The sequence below is a fragment of the Nicotiana sylvestris genome, chromosome 5, assembly GCF_000393655.2.
Source record: "Nicotiana sylvestris chromosome 5, ASM39365v2, whole genome shotgun sequence".
In the NCBI taxonomy this organism is placed as follows: domain Eukaryota; kingdom Viridiplantae; phylum Streptophyta; class Magnoliopsida; order Solanales; family Solanaceae; genus Nicotiana; species Nicotiana sylvestris.
The window spans coordinates 8,360,008-8,379,709 of NC_091061.1; the positions used below are offsets into that span (position 1 = coordinate 8,360,008).

General features: G+C 37.4%; 2 protein-coding genes across 3 annotated transcripts; one reads left to right on the forward strand and one right to left on the reverse strand.

Annotated features, from left to right (window-relative positions):
* Positions 1-532: 532 nt before the first annotated feature.
* LOC104246152 (dihydrolipoyl dehydrogenase 2, chloroplastic-like) lies at positions 533-7,008 on the reverse strand. The gene is made up of 15 exons (XM_009801916.2): positions 6,590-7,008; positions 5,078-5,224; positions 4,309-4,443; positions 4,098-4,215; positions 3,823-3,947; positions 3,524-3,649; positions 3,364-3,444; positions 2,980-3,042; positions 2,824-2,898; positions 2,667-2,745; positions 2,462-2,562; positions 2,014-2,127; positions 1,513-1,626; positions 1,166-1,237; positions 533-1,001 (listed from the first exon to the last, which is right to left on the reverse strand). The coding sequence occupies exons 1-15, from the start codon at positions 6,911-6,913 to the stop codon at positions 954-956; spliced, it is 1,722 nt and encodes a 573-aa protein (XP_009800218.1). The 5' UTR covers positions 6,914-7,008; the 3' UTR covers positions 533-953.
* A 7,734-nt stretch (positions 7,009-14,742) lies between these two features.
* LOC104246151 (scarecrow-like protein 14) lies at positions 14,743-18,401 on the forward strand. 2 transcript variants are annotated; one of them, XM_009801915.2, is made up of 2 exons: positions 14,743-14,804; positions 15,485-18,401. In XM_009801915.2, exon 2 carries the CDS (start codon positions 15,490-15,492, stop codon positions 17,746-17,748), a length of 2,259 nt encoding a protein of 752 aa, XP_009800217.1. In that variant the 5' UTR covers positions 14,743-14,804; positions 15,485-15,489; the 3' UTR covers positions 17,749-18,401. The 2 variants fall into 2 exon arrangements, with proteins under 2 accessions (XP_009800217.1, XP_009800215.1); XM_009801913.2 differs by having other exon boundaries at positions 14,745-14,886.
* Positions 18,402-19,702: the final 1,301 nt, after the last annotated feature.

Here is a 19,702-nt window from a genome sequence, read left to right on the forward strand (position 1 = left end):
GCCTTGGAAAAAATCTTTTTTCCACTTGAAATCGAAACTGACTCGACCCAGGTAATAAACCTGTTAGAAAATGGACAACCTGTAATTGCAGGTGGTTGATATCCATGAAGAATAAAGAACTAGTGGTCCGGCATAATTTCAGACACGGGAATGAAGTAGCTCACCTGCTGGCAAAAGGAAGCAACCAAGAAGGCCACCCTAATAAGCTCAACTGTTTTGTTATCCCTCCACCCTTTGTTGTGCCCACTGCCCAGATGCCCGCGGACAAGGATGGAGTTTCTTGTATGAAAACAGTGCTAGAAAGCAATTGTAGAACTCTAGCAAAACTAGGTAATCTGAATGCCTTGGAGGGTATCTCAGCTATGTGTAATGATCCTATGGATCCTTGAACAATGTTTCGTAGTTCTTAGATAAAATGTCCACTACCCCCCCCCCCCCCAACAAAAAAAAAGGAAGTAACATTAACCCCTGAATCTCTTGTTCTGGGAAGGAGCAGAAGGAACAAAGAAGAAGATTGCAGGAGAGATGGTCATTTCAGTAAATTTATTAGAGCTTCACTTGATAAAGGAAGATGAAAAAATAATACACACAACTACCCATCCAAAGCATAAAACAATAGAGGCATTGCCTATGGACATCCCCTGTACATTGCAGGACTCCCAATGCAAAATACAACCTAATATGATTGGTGAAGATTTTAAAATGTGAGGACAGGCTCTTGGGTACAGCAGCAGTTTGAATGTTGATTTGCACCTCACCTTATTGTCATTCCTAGGCCTTGTAAAATATCCTGGAATCAGTATATCGATTCCCATTGAGATCCATTGACATCCCTGAAATGCAGCGATTTATCCAAATCTATCCTTATCCCCTTTCTATGTTTTATGGAAGATGAACTTTGGCTGAGACCCGCAAAGCAGTTGTTTCCTCTAAACTTCCAAGACTTCACAATTCTAGATAGCAATTGGTTCGCGCACTGAGCTATGGTCTTGAGTGTTTACCTGGTGGAACAAGTTTCCAATTCCATTAGCTAATGTAGGCCGAAAAGTTCTAAATTTATCAAGTTTAAATATACGATAAAGTCTTGACTTTCTTACTCGTCCAGCCTGGCAAAAGTTCCTAAGAACAAAAGAAAACCATTACCCAGATTTTTCAGATGGCTTACCTTAGCTGATTTGAATAGTTCATCAAGGACTTCAGACAATGTTGGATGTGCATGCACTGCAAACTTTATATCCTGACGGGCAACAGAAAAATAATTGTCAACATTCTGTTGCTTTGTCACCTTAACTCTCATAAGATTGATAAACAAAGCAAGTAGTGGCTTATTTCCCGCTGAACGGATAACTCTAGAGTCTAGATATACTTCCTTCCAAGAGGAAAGAAGAGAAGAGCTCAATGTATTGTGGGGAGTTTAAAGGACATGAGCACTGAAAGTCCCTACCCATAGAGGAAATAGATAAACTTTCTCAGAGATAAATTATTTAGTAGTAGCCTTGTGTAATGGATAACCTGAATTCTTGTTCCCAATGCCATGGCGTTGGATGCTTCATGAATGAGGTCTGCAGCATGCATACCAAAGATATGAACTCCAAGAATCTCCCCCGTGTCCGGTCTGTATATCAACTGTATCAAATATGCAATAATGAAGTCAGAAAATCTCAAATCCTACATAATCGCAATCAGAATATGAAAGATTGATGACAAACGGTCTGAAAGTTAGACACTGATAAATTTGAATCTAAAAATACGCCACCTTAATTACAATATAACAAAATCTCTAGCACATGGAATCGCAGGCATGTTGTTTTCTGATGTTCGAAATCCTTAATTAGTAGTAGTAACTAACGGCGTGCTTCAGAAACACTACCAACAGCATGAGTCATTTTTCTAGTCGTATCGTGTAAAAGGAAGGTAGCAAGAGAACTAGGAAATTGAATCATATTGGAAGCTAGCGGAGTTCATCTGTTCGTTAAAGTGATGGGAAGAAAGAACCAAAAGATAGAGTAGAACCTTTGCAAGTCCTTCCCCTTCATTTTCTGCAAGTGCTTTTGTGTTTGCCTTAAAACTTGTTTTTGCAATGCTTATCTCAAACCCGTCCTTTTCAGCTTTTTCTCGAGCTTGTGGCTGCAAAAGAAGAAGCCCGTCAAAAAACTAATTATAAGCAGTTCGCTACAACTCCTCATCAACCATGGCAAATAGTTAACATCCTCCGATTCTTAACAAACACCCACAGAGATAAATTAGAAGCATAACATGAAGAGAAGTTTGCGAAGAAACTTGAACATAACAACAGTACTACCAACACAGACACAACAAAATTTAAGTGGTCAGTGAGTTATATGTTGACATAACAAGCTGATTCACAAGAAAAGTATTATTTTGGAAAATAAAATGACTGATTTGAGACGAAATGCATATCAGCAATGATGTACCCAACTGAAAGAAGTTCGGTTTTCACCTCAGTCAGTCCAACCATGCTGATTTCAGGATGAGTAAAACAAGCAGCTGGAACGCTCAAATGGTTAAGCACGTGATCTCTTCCAGAGACTTGTTCGACAACTATTTCATAAGAAAAGATCATTGTGAGCAGTAACATGACATTGATTTTGAGGGAAAATATTTGACTTATACAGAAGATATTAATAACAGAATTCCACACACACCAGATATTCCCTGAGCACTGGCTGCATGAGCAAGCATCATTTTACCATTCGCATCGCCAATACAATAAAGGTGAGGGACCTAGTGGTAAAAGTAGTATAAGAACAAAATCAACAGCCATGTGAAAAGCATATTGACCATAGGGTAGTTCCAACTAACCAGTTTTCCATCAGCATCAATAACTCGCATGCGCTCATCAACAGGAATAAAACCTCGTTGTGTCAACACGTTAATCTGCAAAAGTTGACCATTAGAATGCAAAAAAACCAGTCATAAGATGTAGAGTCTTGTATGTGTTTTTATACAAAGACGTACATTTTCCAGCCCTAGACCATTCGTGAAGGGAGCTCTACCAGTTGCAATCAGAGCTGCATCAACCTATAAATAGAAAATAGTAGAGTGAAGCAAAGGCAGGGCGAGGATTTGAAGTTTATGGGTTTGAAATGCCACTAAACTCATTGATTATCTAAGTTACTAGGTTCGAAATTTAATATTTGTACATATTTAGGAATTTTTTTTAACACATACACAGGGTCCGAGCCAAAAGCTACTGGGTTCTGCCGAACCCGTAGCTTATATGGTACCTCCACCCTGGCATGAAATGCCTATAGCAATGTCCTCCAGACAGTTTGTGAAATGCCCCTACCTGTTTTGAGAAAAAAAAGCAAAAAGAAAAGAATAATAGTAATATTGTGTTACCTCCAAAGTTTCCTTCAGTTCTTTGGTCTTGGCATCAGTTAGCTCAATAACAACTGGTCTCCCATCCTTTGCTGGGGTAATCTGTAAAATTTATTAGGGAAGATAGTTTAGATATCTGGAAACTTGTAATGCAAACAACGTAAAACAGAGCGAGCAATACCTTCGTTGCAAACACTCCAGTATGATAATCAATTTTCCTTGGATTTACGAGAACTCTTTGAGCTAACTTACTAATTTCAGGATCAAATCCGGGCATAAGTTGATCTAAAGCTTCAATAAAGGTAACCTGTGAAGAAAATGACCATTAGGCGTAAGTTGACATTTAAGAGAATTTAAAAGTGTTTAGGTACTATCGTAGGAAGATCAAGATTAAAGAGCATTGAAACAACAAGCACAATGCAGGGTCGCTCGTAATATATGAATTGCAGAGAAGAGACTAAGAGGAAGAGGTGAAACTACCTCACTACCAAGTGCAGTGTACACATCACTAAATTCAAGTCCAATATAACCACTTCCTACTATAGCTATCCATTCAGGGACAAATTCCAGTTTGAGAGCATGGTCGCTCGTAATAACAGTCTTCCCTGAAAATAAACAAGAATTAAATGACTAAATGGCGAGGATTCACCTTCCAAAGGGTACTGCATCTAAAAAGAAGCATATCCCAAGTATGAGTTTTCAAGGAATCTCAGACAACAATATCGGAAAGCAGGAAATAACAAAGAAAAAGGTACCATCAACTTCAATGCCTCTGGGAACAAAAGGGACGGAACCAGTAGCGATGATTATATCCCTTGCGGTAACTTCATTGTCAGAAAAACCAGCTTTTCCGTACTTCACCCTTTGAGGACCCTGAAATAATTATGGAGTTCAAAGACTGAAACCATCAGCATGTAGGTCAAGATTGAAACTAGAATAAGTTCCCTTGGATATTTGTCGACTTACCACTATGGTACCCACTCCGGTCAAAATGTCCACACCAAGTGCCTTCATTGAGTTTGTCAAGTTATTACGAATTTTCAAGGCAAGATTATTAGCATGATCAGCCACTGCTTGCCTGTCATAGCCAGCGGCTGAAACCTGTCATTAGACATGGAAAGAGATTAATCAATCAGCAGACTTGGCCAGATTTATGACGATGTCTAAAAGGAAATATGGTATTTAAGTAAACTGAAGAATGGGGATTGGAAGTGTAGGGCGAACAGACAATATTTGCCAACTTTTAGACAAGCTGCTTAAATGGCACACCAAGTTTTCCAAGATGACGTCCAAATGATATATAGGATGCTATGGAAGCATAAGTAACAAACTATTTATATTACCTCGATTTCAATTTATATGATACTTTTTCCATTTTTGGGATATTCAAAAATGTTTGCCATCATTCCACTAGCAATGTTATTCTATACAACTTTCACAATTTGCCAGAAGTCTAATTCATTTAACTTTTCAAAATTTAAAACTTGATGTGATGTTTCTCTATCAAACTAACTTTTCGGACACTATAATATTTTCTTATGCTACAAATAATATGATACATAAACCAAATTGATATTTTAAACACTATTGTACACAAATAACATCATATAGAATGCAAAGGAAAGATTAGTTTTTTGTAGAAAGTACTTATATATGTGAGGTCGAATATTTAACTACTCGATGCTGCAACACGTCCAAGTCATGCAGAGATATTTAGCATAAGAGTTGAAATCACCTGCAAACCCAAAGCTTTCAAATGGTGCAAATTCTTAAGTTCCCGCATCCGACCACTAACTGCAAGAAGTGCTTTAGAAGGAACACAGCCTCTGTTTACACAAGTTCCGCCCACTACATCTCCTTCAATGATTGCTGTCTTAAGACCCTAAAAGGATAATACAAATTTCCAGTCGTCAGAGATACAAGAAAACTAACTAGTAACTTTGGATAGCCAACATACTCAAGGTAATAATAATGCTATTAATGCAATTGAAGTGCCAAAGAGCATGAGGTTCTCAAAATTAGCTGCAAAATTGCTCTTTGGATTTGAGGTCATAGAATTGTTTTCAGCTCCTTTAGAATGTAAAAGGCCTTGTTTTTTAACGAGAATACCAGACGAATCGTACTAATCAAAAGAATCCTAATGCTAACGAGGATATTACTAAGAACTTTAACTTCGCAAGAGATTAGTGATACCCAAAGAACAAAGTTCTAGAAATGTGCGAAAAATCTAGAAAAAGCAAAATGAGTTGGAAAGAAATTGCACGTCCAAGGTCACCATTATTTTTCATTTCCATTCATGAACCCCCTTTGCCCCGTGAAAATGTAAATAAAAATTAAAAAATTTATGCTCCCTCTGTCTCAATTTGCTTAGCACTTTTCCTTATTGAAAATCAATTTGACTAATTGCTGGATTTGAATCAAACAAGATTAATTTATCTCGAGAAGTTAATATAGATATTCAGAAGCTACACGAAATGAGTTGCAATTCTCCTAATATTTGTTGGAGAAACTAGTGGATATTTCAAAAGGGAGTGTCCCTCATTATTAAGAAGAGCTCTCCTTTTGTTTTATAAAGAATTGTCCTTCTAATGGACTAGTAAAGAGCAAGAAAAAAGGATTGGGCTCGCACACACAAGAGTTGTGCTGCAAAGCAAAATGAGTCGATTTCCCCCTACGCGCAAAATAGGCTTGAGGCCTGATCCAAACCGCTTTTGGTAGAGCTTTTTGAATCCTAAGGATACGCCTAACTATACTATTCGCCATGTGGGATGAATATCCTTAATGACAGTGTATCTCACATGCCTCATGCTTTGTTCATACTATTTTCTAGATTTTCTAACACTAAGGGGACGTATGGTTGGGAAACAAGTTATCACATGATTAATTATCCTGAGATTAGTTATACCACCCTCCCATGGGATTAAAAATACTACATATCGGGATTAGTGATAACACGATTTAATCTCAACCAAACGTGGGATAAACTCATGTCAAATTTAATCCCGAAATTAATTATCCCTTATCCCTCGTACCAAACGAGCCCTAAATTCTTGAACCGAGGGTCTTTTAGAAACAACCTCTCTACCTCCACAAGGTAGGGCTAAGGTCTGCATACACTTTACCCTCCCCATACCCACAATGTGGGAATACACCGGGTATGTTGTTGTTTGTTGTTGTATTTTCTAACACAATAAGAATCATTAGAATAAAATACGAAGATCAAGTTATAACAACAGCAGTTCTATACCTTCTCGACAGCATGCAATGCAGCTCCATGGCCACCAACACCAGCACCAATTATAACTACATCATAATCAAACGACGTCGGAGCACTGCCATTGTCAGCTACTGAAGCTGCTATAACATTATTTTTCCCCAGAATTCTCACTGATTTCTGAATCTCACATCGTTTAAGCTGCGAAAATGAAAATTTTACTGCAGCGTCTTTCCGCAATCCACAAAACTGAAGATTTAAAGGCGTAAAAGAATATTGCTCGAGCTGATTTTTGTGTGATCTCTTAAATACTGAACAATTAGGAGGAAAAGATAGAGAAATAGTAGATGAATGCATTTTCAAATGAATCTCTAAAGTTTTATAATTTAAATCAGAAATTCAGAATATAAGTAAAGTTCAGTTCCGAGTTCGTGCAACTAAAACGTTGCAGTGAATATTCAGACAGTGAGATAATAGATAAGTCCAGTGGATAACAATAGTGACGTGGCATGCAAATAAAGTGGGATATTTTTCTCAAAAATATATTTATTTTCTGTTATATTGGGATAACAAAAATTCAAAAAAAAAAAAAAGAAGAAGAAGAAGAAGGGATGGCAGACAATCAGAGTATTAAACTCACACATTAAAATAGAGATTTTTATAGTTCATGAACGTATTAATTTCGTCTACTTCTTTTTCTTTTTCTTTTCTTTTCCGAATAAGTATTTTAATATTTCGTTTGATGTTCAAATTTTGAAGTTTGATTTTTAAAAATACTTATAAATAGGGATAAGATATGCGTACACACCTAAGTTGCTCCGACACGGCAGTTTAGGTGATACACCCGTGTCGACACGACGCTAGCATGTGTCGTAAGTGGTGCCTTTCGCTGAGGAATGGAGCTACGCTCGTAAGTGGTGCATCTAGTGCTTTATCAGTTCTGTCTATGGCGAAAGCTGGTTTTGTAATCGTGCCTTCCTCTCTTCCTCTGCAGCGATTTCATGGGCACCGGGCGACGTTCTTGATCTGCCGGACTGGTGTGGGTATGAGATCCGTACCGGTCTCGTCAAATAATTTTGGGTACTTTGAACACGACGGACGGAAAAATTCAAGGCGAGATGCAATTTGATTCCTGAAATAAGAACCAAAACTAGGGAGGAAAATAACATATTTTATCTAGGAAATCAATTCTTTACTTATCTACAACTTGAGATTAAAAAAGAAATTCACACTTTACAAGCTATAAATAAGTATTCCTCAAAGTTTCTCATAATTTAGACATATTTTATATTTTTAATTTTTTGAATTACTTTTAGTCATATCCCCATACCCGTATCCGTACTAGGATCTGTATCCCGGAATCTTAGGATTTACATCTCGAAAGAACCAACCTCTAGATCTGCACTCGTGTCGGACACCCGTATCTGTGTCCGAGCAACTTAGGTATATATGGGCGAAGTTATATGGTCATAAAGGTGGTCAATTGACCACCCTTCATCGAAAAATTACACTGTATATGTTGGTAAAATATTACGTTTTAGAGGTATATAACACATATTGAACACCCTTTGTAGGGACTTTTTTCACTTCTTTCAAATTTGAACGCCCTTAGAAAAATTCTGAGCTTCGCCATTGTAGGTATACACTACTCTTTCTAAAGCTCATTTATAAAAATATATTGAGCTTGTTGTTATTGTTATTATTGTACTCATACCTAAGGCTGTATTGTGGTCCAGGACAAACGGGCCTGGGCTTTGGTGGTCGGGGCTTTGGCGGTCCCGGGCCAAACGGTCCCGGGCCTAACGGGCCAAATGAGTGGAATCGGCCCACTGCGGTTCTAAGCCCACATGGTCCCGAGCTAAATGGGTCGGGCCTAAAGGGGCTTTTTTTTTTATCTAAGGCAATTTCTTGTAAACTATATATGTATATACTAATATAAATTGCTTATATATAGCTATATAAATATATATAGTATATATATATATATATAATTATATATTGCTTTATATAATATATAGCTTATATATATTATATATACTATATCTATATCTATATCTATATCTATAATATATATATATATATATATTATAGATATAGATATAGTATATATAATATACTATATATATATATGTATGTATGTATTAGAGATATATATGTCACGACCCCAAACCGGCCCGTCGTGATGGCACCTCTCGTGAAGACAAGGCCAGCCGACACAACACCCATATTAACCCCTTAATCATTAAGAGTCATTTTTAAGCCTTTAATTAAACAATATCTCATAACATAAGTCTGAATGAACAGTGTGGAAATAACATACAAGCCCGATATCAGGGTGTCACTAGCCATGAACATCTACCAAGGTCTGAATACTACAAAAACAGTCAAAATGTACTAAGTACAGAAATGAAATGAGAGGAAGGAAGCAGTGTTGCGAACGTCGTACAACCACCTTGCTAACCCTGATGACTCCGCGTCTGAGCATCCAACACCCGCTACCGGGTTCCGAAATACCTGAATCTGCACACGAGGTGCAAGGAGTAATGTGAGTACGCCAACCCAGTAAGTAATAAGAGTAAATAAAGACTGAGCAGTAAGAAACAATGAATCCACATTTATGTTAAACTCAATAAGTACAACAAGCTTTCAAATCAGAGTACGAGTGACATCTCGTTTAAAATCCAACTTTTGATAAAAATCATTTAAAAATATCTTCCAACGGTTTCAGTAGGGGTTCAATACCATTTTTTAATAAAGGAGATGAAAATCATAATTGGCTCCTCGGACAAAACATGAGTCATAAATACCTCATAACAAGAAAATCTCAGTAGAAATATCAAAAGCCAAATCAGTGGTTAAGTTCTGAACATCTCATAAGCCCCAGCTTAAATGAAAGTTGTTTAGAAACATTTATTCAATGTTTTCGACAGAGGCTCGGTATAAAGATGAGTGAAAGCAATCAATAAATCAACATATTCGATAGAAACTCACTTAAAGAGGAGTAAAAATCAATAAGTTCATAAACAGGTCTCTCCGACAAAGCATCACTCAGGTGCATGTATATATATCTATTGCCCCTCGGGCTAGCCTCTCAGTCACTCGTGACTCAACTCTTACCAATCAATACTTACACTCAGCACTTACGCTCAATAGGTACCATATAGTAACCGCTGCGGCGCGCAGCCCGATCCATATATCGCTGCGGCGTGCAGCCCGATCCATATATATATTGCTACGACGTGCAACCCGATCCATAGAAATATAATCCTCACAACCAGGCCCTCGGCCTCTCTCAGTCATTAACCTCACAATTAGACTCTCAGTCTATCTCAGTCATCAACCTCACAGTCAGACCCTCGGTCTATCTCAATCATCAACTCACGATCACTTGGACCATCAGTAAAACAGGTAACCCAGCCCAAACAGTTTTCATATTTTTAAGAAATAAAGTGATAAAACCAGATTTAAACAATAAACATGTAAAACATGACTGAGGACATGCTTTCAAAACAAATAGAGTGAGGAAAAATAGTGAAAGTGCCCTAAGGGTCTCAGCAGGTCGGCACAAGGCCCCAAACATGGCATACAACCCAAAATATAATATAAATCTCTAAAACATGAAATATCATAAGATTTCAAATCAAATACGTGACTTAACAGTCGTACATGACAGACCAAGTCACAGTCCCCAATGGTACACCGCTCCACGCTCGTTATCTAGCGTGTGAGTTACCTCAAAGTAACACAACGACGTGTAATCCGGGGTTTCAAATCCTCAGGACAGTATTTACAATCATTACTTATCTTGATCCAGTCCAAACTCTAGCCCGCGATGCCTTTGCTCCTCAAATCGGCCTCCACACGCATCGAATCTATCCAAAATCAGAATGAATATGTCACAATATGCTAAGGAAACAAAGCCCAAGCGAAAACAACCAACAAAGGGCACGATTCCCGAATTTACCAAAATTCGAGCCCCGGGCCCACGTCTCGAAATCGGGTAAAATTTATATTTTCAGAATCCTCATATCCTCACGAGTTAACCATACCAAAATTATCCAATTCCGGTACTATTTGATCCTTCAAATCATCATTTTATATTTTTGGAAGATTCCACAACTTTTCTTCCCAAATTCCATCCCAACTCACGAATTAAATGATGAATTCAATGATAGATTCATGTGTTCTAGCCAAATCTAAGTTAGAATCACTTACCTCGATGAATTTCTTGAAAAACCTTCGAAAGATCGCCAATATCCGAGCTCTCTAGGTCAAAATATTAAATAAAATCCAAAACCTTGTATTTATAGAGTACCCCACAGATTTTCACCTCTGCAGACCGCACAAAAACGACCGCGGTCCGCACAAAAACGACTGCGGCCGCACATGTTTTCATCTACAGTGACATGCTTTAGTATTTTGGCCATAACTTTCGCTAAAAATGTCCAAATTATGATATCTTTACTTTTCTGGAAACTAGACACGAAGGGCTACAACTTTCATTTTTAAATTATCTCAAAATTTCTTATAGATCAAAAGATATGAGCTTCCGAAGTAGGACAAGTGAAATGTTCCCCACCGCAGCCGCACTGCATTTTGTGCGGTCCGCACAACACCTACCGCGGCCGCACTTCATTTTGTGCGGACCGCGCTGGTGGGTTCCGAGGCTTGCAACTTTTCTGGACCTACTACAACTATGATTTTCAGCCTAAAACATCCCGGAACCTACCTGGAACTCCCCGGAACTTCAGACCAATTGTACCAACACATCCCATGACATTGTTCAAACTTGTTCAAAACTTCGGAACTCTCACAACAACATCAAATCACCAATTTAACACAGGATTCAAGCCTAAGAACTCCAAGAACTCTTAAATTTTACTTTCGATCAAAAAGTCTATCAAATCTCGTCCGAATGACCTGAAATTTTGCACACACATCCCAAATGATACAACGGAAATACTGCAACTTCCGAAATTTCATTCTGACCTCTATATCAAAATCTCACCTACCAACCGGAAAACGCCGAAATCTCAATTTCGCCAATTCAAGCCTAAACCTTCCACGGACTTCCAAAATGCATTTCGATCACGCTCCTAAGTCCCAAATCACCTAACGGAGCTAACCAAATCATAAAAATCCCGATCCGAGATCATATACAAACAAATCAAATCTTGGTCAAACCTTTCAAATTTTAAGTTTCAAATTGAGGACTGTTCTTCCAAATTTCATGCCGATTACCCTGAAAACCAAAACCAACGATTTACATAAGTCATAATACACCACACGGGGCAAGTCATACCCGAGAACTGGCGGTCAAAGTACAAAAGCTCAAAACGACCGGTCGGATCGTTACATATATATTTATATATATAATAGTGCAATATGTAGATATATTATATATAATATATATAAGCTATAGATATAGTTCAAATTAAAGTTTACATTTAATACTTAGTATCAAAGCTGTAAATTAAAGTTTACATTTAATACTTCAAATTAATCTAACAAACTAGAACATTAAGCATAATACGTCTAATAATTTTAAAATAACACAAATTATCTCAAATCAACTTAAAATCTTAAATACGAATGTCTGGAGAACGTGCAAGACAACTCTTTATATGCCTGCTTAAAGAGCATGTGCCCTCCTTTCGACGACGAGTGTAGACTCGACCACAGTTCTTGCACTTTATTATGTAAACTTCTTCATTTTCTTCTACCACATTAAAGTGTTCCAAAACAAATGGGTACAATCTAGAATCACCGGGCATGATTTAACTTGAATTAATTATTGGAGTTTGAGAAATGAGAGATGAGTGAAGACTTGAATACTTCAATTTGAGTTTGAGAAATGAGAGAGATTAATGAATTTGTGAGTAAAAATGAAAGAATGGGGGGGGGGGTATTTATAGTTGAGAATTTGGAAAAAGTGTAATTATAAAAAGTTTGGAGTTAAAACAAAGTTTGGGGGCCAAATGGCTATTTTTGAAAGTGCCAAACGGCTAAAAATACAGTCCGACGGCTACATTTTAAATATCTGACTGTTGTCCCTTTTTAATTTTTTTATTAAAAAATAGCCGTTTGGCCCAGTTGAACCGGCCCAGGCCCGCCTGCTGGTCCCGGGCTTTTTGGTAATGACCGGCCCGCTATGGGCTTTTACACCACTAGAGACCGGCCTGTTTGGCACGCGGTCCCGGGGGGCTTTTGCATCTATACCCGCTTTTTGTGTTACATTTTAATTTGTGCCCCCTTTGCAAAAAAATTGCAAGCGTACCCGCTTTTTCGCATAACTTCAGCACACGGGGCTGAAGTAGCAAAGACAATCATGCAAAACTTCAGCATTCTAGTAGCCGGGCCTGAAGTTCAACTCTAGAGCTGAAGTTTTTATTTTGTAACTGGCGAAAGCTGAAATTTTTTGTTGTAAATTGGAAAACTTTAGCTCTTTTTGTGTTGTAACTGGGAAACTTCACTGGGTATATTTGCTGATATAATCATCTTTGCAGTCCATTTTCCCTAGAGTTCAAAGTTACCATTGTAATAACCTTTCAGCCAGAGCAATCGAAGTTACATCCAAAATCCAATTTCAAAACTCTTAGATCATGGGTGAGCATCTTTGTATCTCTGTCAATAGCTGCACATATGTACTGCGTCTAAAGTCGTCATCTCATCTGTAGCACGCAGCAGAAAGTTAGCACCTTGCAATGTTATTAATAATATATAAATATAGCCTTCTTAAATATGTTCCAGGGATGCTGAAGTTTTTGCGTATGTAAATGGGTGAAAACTCGCTTCCTCAGTATATTTGCTTTAGCTTCATTAATCAAAAGAACAATGTTAAAGTCATCGTTGTAGAAGAAGAAAAAAGAAAATGAAGGAGGAGAAGGAGGAGGAGAAAGGGAGTTGAAGTTGTTTAAAAAGTGGGTATAAGTTAAAAGTTTTTAAAAAAGTGGGTATAGGTTAAATGGGGGCGACCAAATAGGGCGCCCCGTGCACTTTTTACGGTCCCGGGCTGGGCCCGACCCACAATACACCCTTACTCACACCTAAACAAAAATTTATAAATACTACTCCCTCCGTCTTATATTAACAGTCGTGGTTATTAAAAATAGTTGTCTCAAATTATTTGTCATTTTGGAAGCTCAAGACAAAATTGATTATTTTTTTCTTTTTTACCCTTAGTAATAATTGTTCTTGAAGATGGAAATAACACATAAATAGAATAAATATTTAATGAACATAAATTATATTTTAAGACATAAATAAGGGTAGAATAATCCAATCTCTTGTCTCATTAATATTTTTTAATAAGCGTACAAACACTACACATAATATGAGACGGAGGGAGTAACATTTAGCATTTATGTGCACTAAAAGTCTGTATTGGTCACATTTATGTCCAAACGGGTCAAATTAACCAAAATGGACTGCCTTTTTGTAACGACTGCTTCGTCCATGCTAGATAGAGACCTTGACACCTTTTTCCTTTTTATTTTCATTTCAGAGAGACTTGAAAAGTAGACTTTGCACTGCCAGTCACTTTGTGCTTAATAATTTTATTGTTTTATCATTATATGTATTTGACATTATTATTTAATTTATTTACTTTATAAACAAATTTATAATATAACATTAACAATAAAATATACTCGGTTATTCCCACACTATGGGGTCTAAAAAGGCTAATGTATACGCAAACCTTACTCTTATCTTGTGGAGATAGAGAGACTGTTTCCAAAAGAACCTCGGCTCAAGAAAAGCAAATCTTAATAAGTTTAAAAAGGGCAATTCGATGCATTAAGCTCCCGCTATATATGGGGTTGAAAAAAGGTCGGAGCACAAGGGTCTATTGTACGTAATATTATCCTCTATTTCTATAAGAGCCGTTTTAATAAAGAAAAATAATAGTAAAAAATCATCTGAAAATAACTAAGACAAAAATAATAACAATAAGTTCATAATATAAATTAAAAAAACTACCATCTTTTTTAAAATGTAAAAAAAAAAGGAATGGTTGAGAAATAATATTTAGACATCAAAAGTTTGAGAATCCGGCCAAGTTACTTTTGAAGTAATATAGGCATAAATATGTGATTTTTTGTGTTACAAATAAAAGAAATAGTGTAATTTAATTTCAGATAGTTAATTAACCATTAATTAACTCTTATTTAATACTACCATTTTTTTTTCTCTGTTTTTCCTTGTGCTCTGCTCCCTGCTTTGACTCTTATGTTCCTCAAAATTGCAGGTAAATTCCTCTATCTTCGTCAATTCTTCGCACCAACAGTTACTACATTATACAAATTGAAACAAGTGTACGTTATTACAAGGTATTTTTCTATTTATTGGTTATATTTTTCATTTGGAAGATAACGTTGTCTTTTGCTATGTTGATAGTAAGCTCAATTCTGGTGATCTAGCTAAAATTTCACTTCATCTGTCCCAATTTATGTGATGTATTTTGTTAACTTTCTATAGTTAGAAAATAATTTACCAAACTTCTCATTTTAGCCTTAATGAAACGATTCATAACCATACAAATATGTGATTTTTTTTAGACCACGTCTTTTTTTTAAATACCGTGTCCAGTCAGTGCTTGAGAGTATTGTATTTTGATGTATTATTAGCACGTTGTTGTAGAAGGAGAGCCTTGACGTAACTAGTAAAGTTACTACCATGGTCACGGGTTCGAGCCGTAGAAACACCTTCTTGCAGAAATGTAGGGTAAGGTTGCGTACAATAGACTATTGTGGTCTAACCCTTCCCGTACCTCCCGCATAACGGGAGCTTAGTGCATCCGGCTGCCCTTTTTTCCCCCTTATTAGCATGTTGTTGTGAAAATTCCTTCTTTTAAGGCTACTTTTATCCATTGAAAAGGATTTTATTTGGAGTTGACATTTTTGGGTTTCAAATTCTTGATTATTGCAGATTAGATGAAAATTGATAGAGGTTTCATGGGTTTATATGAGGCAGGATCTGCAATTAAAATAGAGGATGAAGCTCAATCATTTTTACCTGATCCAAATCTGATTAATAATCTCAGAGTTAGTGATAATTTAGTCAACAATAATCATGTTGATATTAGTCCATTTCAATCAAATACTTTAGTCCGATCAACTGCAGAAGAAGATTATGATTTTAGTGATGTGGTGCTTAAGTATATAAATCAGATGCTTATGGAAGAGGATATTGAAGAAATGTCTTGTATGTTTCAAGAGTCTGCAGCTCTTCGAGTTACAGAAAGATCGTTTTATGAAGTTATCGGGGAGGAGTACCCTCCTCCCCCGAATCTTGAGAAACTGTCCGATTTAGGTCAGAATGGATATAATAGTAGGGAACGTAGCGGCTTTTACTATAGTGGAAATGATGGTCGTGATGGCATACTATGCCCGAATTGGAATCTTGATCTCGGTGGGTATGACGTGTCACAGGTGCCACGTTTTCTTGATGGTGTTGCTTTGCGTTCAACTTCTTGGTCGCCTCACAGTTCGTCAAGCACTGTCCCGGATGTGCTGGGGGATTCTCCTGTGAGCACACTTAGGATTCCTGATATATTTTGTGACAGCGAGTCTATTATGCAGTTTAAGAAAGGGGTGGAGGAGGCAAGTAAGTTCATTCCTCGGGGTAATAGTTTGTTTGCTGATGTGAGGTATAATGTCGTGGGGGGCGAGCAAAATGAAGAGAGAAATGATGCATTAGTAAAGGTTGAGAAATATGGAGAAAGGCAATCTCCTGAAAGGTCAAGAGGGAAGAAAAACCCTCTTCAAGAAGATGTAGTAGATTTAACTGAAGAGAGAAATAACAAGCAGTCTGCGGTGTTTTCTGAATCAACTGTTCGATCTGAAATGTTCGATAGGGTGCTGCTATGCAGTGCAGGAAAAAATGAGTCTGCTCTTCGCGAGTCCTGGCAGACCATACCAAGGCGCAATGTGTTACAGAACGGCGTTTCAAAGGGATCTAATGGTAAGAAGTCACAAGGAAATAAACAAGGGAATAAACAAGATGTAGTGGAATTGAGTAAGAATTCACAAGCAAAGAAACAAGGGGGTAAAAGAGATGTAGTAGACTTGGGAACACTCTTGATACTTTGTGCACAAGCTGTTGCTGCTGATAATCGAAGGACAGCAAATGAGCTTCTGAAGCAGATCAGGCAATGTTGTTCTCCGATGGGGGACGGGATGCAGAGGTTAGCCTATTATTTTGCTGATGGTCTTGAGGCACGGATGGCGGGTTCTGGTACTCATATCTATAGAGCCCTTATTACACTGCCTGCATCAGCGGCTGATGTCTTGAAAGGTTACCAGCTACTGCTTGCTGCCTGCCCGTTCAGGAAGATCTCTATCTTTTTCTCAAATAAGGCAATTATGAATTTAGCTGAAAATGCTTCAACAGTACATATTATAGATATTGGTATTATGTGGGGTTTCCAATGGCCTGCCATCATACAACGTCTCTCTTCTAGACCGGGTGGACCTCCCAAGCTTCGTATAACTGGGATTGATTTTCCATATCCTGGTTTTCGACCAGCAGTGAGGGTTGAGGAAACGGGGAGACGGTTAACTAATTATGCAAAGAGTTTCAATGTTCCTTTTGAGTTCAATGCTATAGCGCAGAAGTGGGAAACGATTAAACTCGAGGATCTTAAGATCAATAACGGTGAGATTCTTGTCGTGAACTGTTTGTACCGTTTTAGGCATCTGCTCGATGAGACTGTGGATGTAAATAGTCCAAGAGATGTTTTTCTGAATCTTATCAGGAAGTCGAATCCAGACGTTTTCATACTGGGGATTGTAAATGGTGCTTATAATTCCCCATTCTTTATCACACGATTCCGCGAGGCTCTTTTCCATTACTCGTCCTTGTTTGATATGCTTGAAGCTAATATTCCCCGGGAAGTGCACGAGAGAATGCTGATTGAAAAGAACATGCTTGGTCGCGAGGCAAAGAATGTCATCGCGTGTGAAGCAGCTGAGAGAATTGAGAGACCAGAATCATACAAGCAGTGGCAAGACCGAATTATGAAAGCTGGTTTTCGACAGCTACCTTTGGATGAGGAGATCATGAGAATGGCAACGGAACGATTCAAGGTGTACGACAAGAATTTCGTGATCGATGTAGATAATGAATGGCTACTGCAGGGATGGAAAGGTCGTATCGGATATGCACTTTCAACATGGAAATCAGCTTGTTAAATGAGCTGATGAGTGGTATTCACTTTTCCAATTGCTAGTTATTTATTATCTAGCCACCTTTTGTTTAATGCCCTGCAAACAAATTTGTTTCACCTTTCTAGTGTCAATTTAACAAGTACAACTGTGAAGGCTATGTTCATAAATCATAACAATGCTTTGCTTATGGGGGCACGGAAGCAGAACGTCTATTGCTGCCTTCCTTCCCTAATGTGTCTCTAGCCGAGGGTCTATCGAAAACAGCCTCTCTGCGCTCCCAAGGTAGGGGTAAGATCTGCATACACACTACCCTCCCCAGACACCATTGGTGGGAACTCATCGGGTTTGTTGTTCCTTCCCTAATGCAATGAGCTGCGACAATCACAACAGGAGAGAGGAATGAGCAGTATCTGTGCCTGGTACAACTCATTTTGCCATTACATAACATTAACAGTATTGAGCAAATAGGCAATAATAGTAGGCCAATGTGTGTATTGGCTTCTTTTCATTTGTATTTTATATCAACCATGTTAGTTGTATGTAGCATATATAATGATTTGTGAGGGTGTTATAGGTATCTATACTAATAAAGACGAGTTCCAACATCATTGTTGTCCATTTTAGAGATTTTTATAGGTCATGAAAGTATTAATTTCTTCTACTTCTTTTTCTTTTTCTTTTCTGCTCTGAATAAGTAATTTAATATTTCATTTGATGTTCAAATTTTAGAAACAGTCTCTCTACCCTAGGGTAGGGATAAGGTCTGCGTACACACTATCCTCCCCAGACCCCACTAAGTGGGATTATACTGGTTTGTTGTTGTTGTTGTTGATGTTCAAATTTTGAAGTTTGATTTTCAAAATATTTATAAATAAGGATAAGATATGCGTACACACCTAAGTTGCTCCTGTTGCGGAAGCCAAATGTATATAGGGTGAATAAGTCACAACTACTATACCAAAAATTATGACAGCTACCAAATAATAAATAAGACAATAAAGCAACAATAAAAGAAACACCAGAATTTACGAGGTTCAGCTAATTTTGCCTACTCCTCGAACACAACCAATATTTTATTCCACTCCAAAAATATAAGTGAAATAATACTAAAGAGAGAAAATACAAATGCCTTAAGAAGATAAGAAGGCAAATGAGAGGTGTGTTTAAATCCTAAATCCTGCTGATATGCTGACAAAGGTGGTAATTGTGATCAAGTTTCAACATTGTTTGGATTTGATCAACATTGTTAAACACTGAAGATTGAAGATGAAGACATAACCAAAATTTGTTATTGAGAGAAAAATTGAAGATGTGGAATTTTGGCAAGGTGGAGATTTGTTGAATTTGGCAAATCCCACATCGGTGGGTTAGCCATTTGGTAGAGATATTTTTCCTATAAAAGGAGGCCTAATGTTTAGGATTTAAACACACCTCTCATTTGCCTTCTTATCTTCTTAAAGCATTTGTATTTTCTCTCTTTAGTATTATTTCACTTGTATTTTTGGAGTGGAATAAAATATTCGTTGTGTAAAAGGAGTAGGCAAAATTATCTCTACCAAATGGCTAACCCACCGATGGCCGTTTAGGTGCCACACCCGTGTCGACACGATACTAGTATAGGTGTTGGTATGAGATCCGTATCGAATCTGGCCAAATAATTTTGGGTACTTTGATCACGACGGACGGAAAAATTCAAGACGAGATGCAACTTGATTCCGAAAATAAGAACCAAAACTAGGGAAGAAAATAGCATATTTTATATAGAAAATAAATCCTTTACTTATCTACAACTTGAGATTAAAAAAGAAATTCATGCTTTGCAAGTTATAAATAAGTATTCCTCAAAATTTCTCATAATTTAGACATATTTTTATATTTTTATTTTTTTGAATTATTTTTAGCCAGATCCCCACACCCGTATCCGTACTAGGATTTGTATTCCCGAATCTTAGGATTTACATCTCGAAGGAACCAACTT

Excerpts from the sequence above, each read along its gene's own strand:
- LOC104246152 (XM_009801916.2), bottom strand. The coding sequence starts at position 6,913 with ATGCATTCATCTACTATTTCTCTATCTTTTCCTCCTAATTGTTCAGTA. Across the intron at positions 2,563-2,666 it reads CAGTGCTCAGGGAATATCTG|TTGTCGAACAAGTCTCTGGA; the intron begins GTGTGTGTGGAA and ends CTTATGAAATAG. Across the intron at positions 2,128-2,461 it reads GCATGGTTGGACTGACTGAG|CCACAAGCTCGAGAAAAAGC; the intron begins GTGAAAACCGAA and ends CTTCTTTTGCAG.
- LOC104246151 (XM_009801915.2), top strand. The coding sequence starts at position 15,490 with ATGAAAATTGATAGAGGTTTCATGGGTTTATATGAGGCAGGATCTGCA.